This window comes from Acanthisitta chloris, unplaced genomic scaffold, assembly GCF_000695815.1.
Source record: "Acanthisitta chloris isolate BGI_N310 unplaced genomic scaffold, ASM69581v1 scaffold22000, whole genome shotgun sequence".
Taxonomy (NCBI): Eukaryota; Metazoa; Chordata; class Aves; order Passeriformes; family Acanthisittidae; genus Acanthisitta; species Acanthisitta chloris.
The window spans coordinates 12,813-19,711 of record NW_008652703.1 but is presented as its reverse complement, the minus strand read 5'-3'; the positions used below and the strand labels follow the sequence as shown (position 1 = coordinate 19,711).

Below are 6,899 nucleotides of genomic sequence, written 5' to 3'. Positions count from 1 at the left end.
TGTGTCTGTAAATCACGAAGTCCTTTCCTGCAGCGAAAACCAAGGTTTGTTTAAATTAAGTGTGCTGCTCAGTTCTGGTTTTGATTGCTGGCTCAGTGTCACAACTTGGTTCGGACTGTGGTCTGATCAGTTGTGCATTAATGCATAGATCAATTGGAGTGAAACAGATTATGGTTAAACATTTCAAAAGGTGAAATTTAAGTGTTTGATTTTAGAAGGTGATGACAACAAGTGGTTTTGTTTGTTTTTCTTTGCAGGTTGTCTTGGAGTGGAGTAGAGACCAGTACCATGTTATGTTTGATTCCTACAGAGACAACGTCGCTGGCAAATCATTTCAGAATCGGTGAGCTTTATCTGCTCTTGCCAGTGCTGCACATTGCACTGTTCAATGAATTATCAGATATTTAAATCAGGTATTTTAGATGAAGTAACAAAGTGTTGAGTGGGACCTTATTGTATGGGCTCTAAATCTGCAGCAAACTTTAACCTTCATGGTTTAACGTTAGTGCATAGTTAGTGCATGATCTCCCAGCTTGGAAGATGTTTCGCATTTGGAAGCTCTAGTCATATACATGATCTCCCAGCTTGGAAGATGTTTCACGTTTGGAAGCTCTAGTCATATCACAGAGTGTACATTTTAAATGTGTTTAATTCATCCAGTCTCCAATGAAACATCAAAGTGGTGACAATGTTAACCATAAAAGGAGGACATGACAAATTTTCCATATTAAGATAGGAAAATGTTATGTGATGTTCCTATGTGCTTAAAATTCCAGCTTTCAGTGCTTTGAAAAGTTATTTTTCATCTACCTTATGTTTTCTGGGATGTCTCGAGGACCATGATTTAGCAGAGGTGTCACAAAGCTATGAAAGAGCTTTTAAAAGCTGAGTGCATGGGAGAAGTCTCTCACAGCAATTGGAAAACCAAGTCATATGGGTCATTTGTTCCAGTTATGTTCTGTGCTGCATGACTTCTGTGGTTTCGTCCTTTGTGCCTGGATAGCTGTGGGGTCTGTTGTTCAGGAAGTCAGTGGACTGTGAGTTGGTAGGTGGAAGAAAGCTGCTAAAGAGATATCATCTGACTCTTAACATTGATACACTTGACTGGGGAAAAAAAAAACAACCCTGAAAGCAGCTGCTTTTAATCTGCCTTGAGGTTTGTTGAATCATAGGACAGTAGAGATGAGCAGATCAATTTGTCACGCTTCAGCTGGTGCAAGATTGCTCTGGAAAAGCACATTGCATGGTGTCAGTAAATACTGTGCACTTCAGCAGTCTCAGTTCTTACCCCCTGCCCCATTTCCCAAAGGATGACAGATGAAAGCAGAGTGATACAGCTCATGTGAGTGATTTGCAATACTGAAGTGAAAACACGGTAGGTTCTTTCTGTCAGTACTACAATACCTGACTTTGTGATAATTACCTGCAGTATTTTTATATAGTGCTTGACTTTGTCTGCAACAATCACAAAATCTTACTGTCGTGGGGTAGGCATAGTCAGTTCCTCTTTCAGCAGTGTGTTTTCTTCATTTGGTTATGTAAAGCACTCCTTGGCTGGTGTTCATCTCCGTGGATCGGGAGCAAAACATCCAGTGCCTGGGGAGGAACTCTTGGCTGCCTGAGCAAAAGCTTAAGGTTTTCCTTAAGTTATTTCAGTTCACCCATATGCCTTTAATATTCTTCTGTCAGGCGTGACAGGGAAGTTTGCTGTGATATTTATGTGCAGATACCAACTTCCTGCAAAAGTTCATACCAGCAGAAAAGGCTTTGTGGAGACATACTTTCAGGCATCCCTTTTCAGGGGTTCAACTTATATTTGTTATCACACTTGACAAATGCAGCAACAGACCCTGCCCTGCAGTAGGCTCTAGTGTCAGAGGGGATTTGGTGGAGTTGTTAAGACTGGTATCAATGCAGTGTGTAGGGCTGAACATAAACTGAGGACTGTACTCCAGTTTTGAGTCTAGCTTATCCATTGGTTTTACTTAGTTGTTGTTTTAGTGTTAGAGGAAAAATGGTCAGAATTGGAGAACAGGAAGCTCTTTGGTTAGGAAATGAAGCAGATCCATTGCTTTGTGGACAGTAAAAGCTGCAAGGTCTTTTGGGAAATACTAATAGACCTTCAACTGAATTTAAGGAGTGTTATTTTTTTCTAGGAGCTTTGCAGGTAAACACCTCTGTTCTTGTGTGACAGTTGTGTTTGAAACTTTTATAGAGAAAACTGACCTGTAAAATGTAGACAAATTTGTGTATTTGGGCAAGCTCCCAAAATCAAGCTCAAAAAATCATCACATAAACCCAGTGATGTTGCTAGCACTGTTAGTTACACCTATTGAACTCTGTTCTCTGCCAGACCAAGGAATACTTCTTGGTTTGCCTTGAGGTTTAGCAACTGGTTTGGTTTGCTTTTCACACCTGTTGCATACCCTTGGCATCTTTACAGGAAGTCACATCAACTGCTGAACTTGCTACTCACATTGCCCAGGCTCTTACACAGCTTGAGAAAAGTGGAGTAGAAATTATAGGGCTTTTTATCAAGTCACCTCATCCAAACCCAATTTTGAAGACTTAGTTCTGATATGAAAATGAAAAGGGAGAGAAGGAAATTGGATAATGGAGTTGCTTGCATGAGTGTCTTGTACTAGAACTGTATTTTATTACTCCACCTGCAAAACCTGCATTTTAGCCAATGCTGAGGTGGAACTTTGCTGTTCCAGGACATCTTTAAAACTCCAGAGTATGTATGGAAAGAAAATGTGAATGATCAGTCCTCAGACTTTGCAGTATAGTACAACAAGTGAGAGCTGTCAGTGGCTGGCAAGCAATTAATTGTTGAACTGAGTAAGGCAGGAGAGAGGAAAAGATACAAAAATTAGGGAGCAGGAATAGCAATGTAACAGCTGAGTTGCTATTGGTGGGTAAGTACAGCCCTGTACCAGGCAGGAGGTTTACAGCAAGGAGCTTAAACTTGTTCATAAAGAGGTTCAGCAAGGTTGGAGATCACCATATGGTAGCGTGGGACACGTCCAGAGGCTGTTGTGCTCCTTCAGCAGCACTGGATGCTGAGACAAGGAGGTTTGTCTTCAGCTGCAATCTCAGCTCTGAGCATGGCAGGTTATAGGTTCATGTCAGTGACATTCAGAGCATAAAGTTGGAATTTCCTTGAGTTAGTGAACTGTTATAGCCACTTTGTGTCTCTTTTGGTTTATGTCTGTGCTCTCTTGTCACAGGCTTGTGTACAATTAAGCCATGATATATATATAGCTGAAGAGATGCTTTTCGCTTGGTGCTGTTTGCAGCGCAGACACCAAGTATTTCTGTTGTTAGACAGAACTGCTATTGCAAGATGCCATGAAGACTTGTAATGTAATATTAAACAGCTCATGTGGCTTTCCTTTGAATATGTAGGCTGTGTTTGCCCATGCCAATCGACGTGGTGTACACCTGGGTGAACGGCACAGATGTTGAGCTGATCAAAGAGTTGCAACAGGTCAGGGAACAGATGGAGGAAGAACAGAAAATAATGAGGTAATAATCTTATGTATTTTTCCCTTGTAACCAACAGCAGCAATCTAAAGCAGGACTAGTTATCTCTTTGTTATTTTTGCCATGTTACTCAGCATGAAATTCAAAGTACATTTTCTCACTTCCTCATTTGATTGTTCCCAAAACCTTGTTTCAGTTCTGCTTTTAGCTGTGGAGTAGTGTCTAGTCAGAAAACTGTTTAAGAAACAAAGCATGATAATTAAGGCTGTTCTGTCATGAATTTGTGGAATGCTGTATGGGAAGCTGTGCATTGTGTGTGTTGTTTTGTATTGATTTCTGCAGCTCAGTTTTTAAATAGCAATAATAAACTATATCTCAAACATATAACTTCTCTTCATCCCATTTTTCTCCCTCCGTCCCTCTGCCCCAGTATTTCTTTTCATAATGGGCTTAATAACATCTTAAGCATGTGTTTCTTAAGGTCTTCTTTTTAAAGTTAGATTTGTAGTCTCACAAACACTGAAACTGAGAAATGGGAAAATAATGTATTCATGTCACAAAGGTATCAGTTGGCCTTTAACTCAGGAGGCAAAGCCAAGTGTTATGGCATTAATTGTTGCAGACTCTTCTGCAAAACTCCTGGTCTCAGACTTCCAGCACAGGCTGCTGCAGATACCTTGGGTCATGTCCTGTGAGCATTGATTCAGTTCTTAATGAGCAGTTCTATTCACACAGAATCATAGAATCAACTGGGTTGGAAAAGACCTCCAAGATCGTCGAGTCCAACCCTACATGCTTACTAGACCATGGCACTAATCGCCACATCCAGTCTTACCTCTGTTTTGGCCAATAAATATGCTAAATGGACCACTCTGTGTTTTAAGGGTTGTAATAATTGAATTCAGAAGGATCAGCAAGGAAGTGGATTGATCTGATTTTTGGCATGTTATGCCTTGCACTTTAGGTCCCACTGACAATATCATCTCAAGGGAAGCTCTGGATCTTTGCTTTGCTACCTAAACAATGAAAGTATTAGTAGAACTTTCAATCCATTGACTTTAAACAACTTACACATAGACATGGTATCTGCTCTGAAAAGCTTTCAAATTTATGCTAATATTTTCTTAACAGTTCATATTGCTGATACTAGTGGGTTTAGCTCTGTCATCACTCATGCTGTGATTCCCGTCCTGGAAAGGGAAAAACAAACATTGTTTTCTTCCATAACACTGGGGTGGAAAGTTGGTATGAAGCTTATGAGTAAGAATCATATCCATGCCACATTATTTTATCTACAGGGGCACCTGGTTCTTTCCCTTGTCGATTATTTTTTTTCATGTAGTCTGAAACCGGTGAGCAAAAAGAGCTCTTTCATAGTACGGAGGTAACTGCAGAAGACAAAGGCAAGGGTATTCTAAGTCTCTCCAAATCAGTGTATATTTTGTATTGAATGATAACATGTACTAAGTTGTAACTTTCTTGTTGATATGCCTGATTTGAGCTAGTCATGTTCTGAGTACTTTATTCTTCAGTGGGAAAGAGCAGCTGGTGCATGGTTGTTCTCTGTTTGTTGGTGTGAGTAGAAGGGTGAGAGCTCTTCTGATATTATTATGGCAAATGCATGATAGACCATATCGGAATATGTTTGTGAGGCAAAACAATCCAATCAACCTGTCACAGAATTATCAGAGTTGGAAGGGACCCTTGAGGATCAGCTAGTCCAACTCCTGCCCCTGCCCAAGACACCCCAACAATCCACCCTGTGCCTGAGAGTATTGTCCAAACACTCCTTGAGCTCTGTCAGGCTTGGGGCTGTGACCATTGGCCTGTGGAGCTGTTCCAGTGCCTTAACACCTCTGGGGTAGAACCATTTTCTAATCTCCAGCCTAACCTTCCCCTGACACAACTTCAGGCCATTCCCTCAGGTTCTGTCCCTGGTTGCCAGAGAGCAGAGGTCAGTGCTGCCCCTCTACTTCTTCCATGAGGAAGTTGTATCCAGCGATGAGGTCTGTCCTTATTCTGCTCTTCTCCAGGCTGAACAGACCAAGTGCCTCAGCCACTCTTCATGTGGCTTGCCCTCAAGGCCCTTCACCGTCTTCGTTGCCTCCTTTGGATGCTCTCCAACCTAGTTTCAGGTCACTTCGTCCTGGTTGCTTACCAGTGTTTTTCACACCAACATCAGTTAAGTAATCTAACAATAACCCCATAAATCCTGTTAGCAAGAGGAGTCCTGCTGCCACAACTGCCATGAGGTTTTGAGCTCCCCTGCATGAGGGTGAGCAGGGAAGGGCACTTGTGTCAGCCTATGGTTACCTTGCCAAGGCCAGTGGCAAGGTTTTGGCAGCTTTATAACCAGGTTATTGGTGCTTTAACAATGTGTCTCTGACTCAATTAACAGCCTCAGATTAGACTCAGTTCCTTACTGTCAACTCAGTGTTATTTAATATAGTTGTTTTAACTTTGTAACAGGGAAATGCTTGGAAAGAACGCAACAGAACCAACAAAGAAGAGGTGAGTTTTTGTGATTTTTGGGCATAAATTGGAATAAATGGTATTTTACTTGTAGTTAGCTGAAAGCAGGTGCTGGTTGGGGTGGTGGTTTGGCTTTCTGTAGCCTAGGCATGCTTTCCTATTTCATAAGTATCAACGTAATGTTATTGTGACACACATAAATGAACTTTTTAAAACATAACAGTTTCTGGAGTTCAGAAAGCATATGCTTGTCCCTCCTCAGACAGAGTTCCTGTTCCCAGTATGAACTTTAAGTGCATATGTGCCTGTAGTTCTGTGGTTCAAAAGCATGAATGTTTTTTGAATGCTGCTTTCACCTGCCAGTTGTATACATGGCGCTGCAGGTCATCTGTGGAGGGTCCAAGCCTCGTGTGGCTCTGTGCCAGGAAGCAGCAGGGCCTGGTCTGTACCACTCATTTCATAGAATCATAGAATCATCAAGGCTGGAGGAGACCTCTAAGCTCGTCCAGTCCAATCATTAACCTGTCACCGCAGTAACCCCTAAACCATATCATCCAGGACCAGATCCAGATGCCACTAAAGCACTTGCAGGGATGGTGACTCCACCACCTCCCTGGGCAATATCCCAGTGCCTCACAGGGAAAACATTTCTTGTGACATCCAGTCTGACTCTGCCCTATCTCAGCTCAAGGCCATTCATTCCCTTCCTCTCCCTGAAGCCACGGCAGGACAGACATCCCACACCTCTCTCCAACCCTGTCAGGTATAGGCAAAGAAAAGGTTGGATTATAGGCAAAGTTTCTTCCCCCAGAGGGTATTTGGGCACTGAAACAGGTTCAGGTTGGATATCAGGACAAGGTCCGTCCCCCAGAGGTGTTTGGACACTGAACAGCTCCCCAGGGCAGTGGTCACAGCCCCAAGGCTGACAGAGCTCCAGGAGT

The 6,899-nt window shown here is 42.3% G+C and overlaps 1 protein-coding gene across 1 annotated transcript in view; it reads left to right on the top strand.

Annotated features, from left to right (window-relative positions):
- Positions 1 to 257: 257 nt before the first annotated feature.
- GNPTAB (N-acetylglucosamine-1-phosphate transferase, alpha and beta subunits) overlaps positions 258 to 6,899 on the top strand; it is a gene marked incomplete at both ends in the record, with an annotated part of 17,930 nt that continues 11,288 nt past the window's right edge. Inside the window, 3 exons of the mRNA XM_009078243.1 lie at positions 258 to 343; positions 3,409 to 3,528; positions 5,956 to 5,997. Coding sequence (XP_009076491.1) covers positions 258 to 343; positions 3,409 to 3,528; positions 5,956 to 5,997 — 248 coding nt within the window. The remainder of the gene's footprint in view (positions 344 to 3,408; positions 3,529 to 5,955; positions 5,998 to 6,899) is intronic.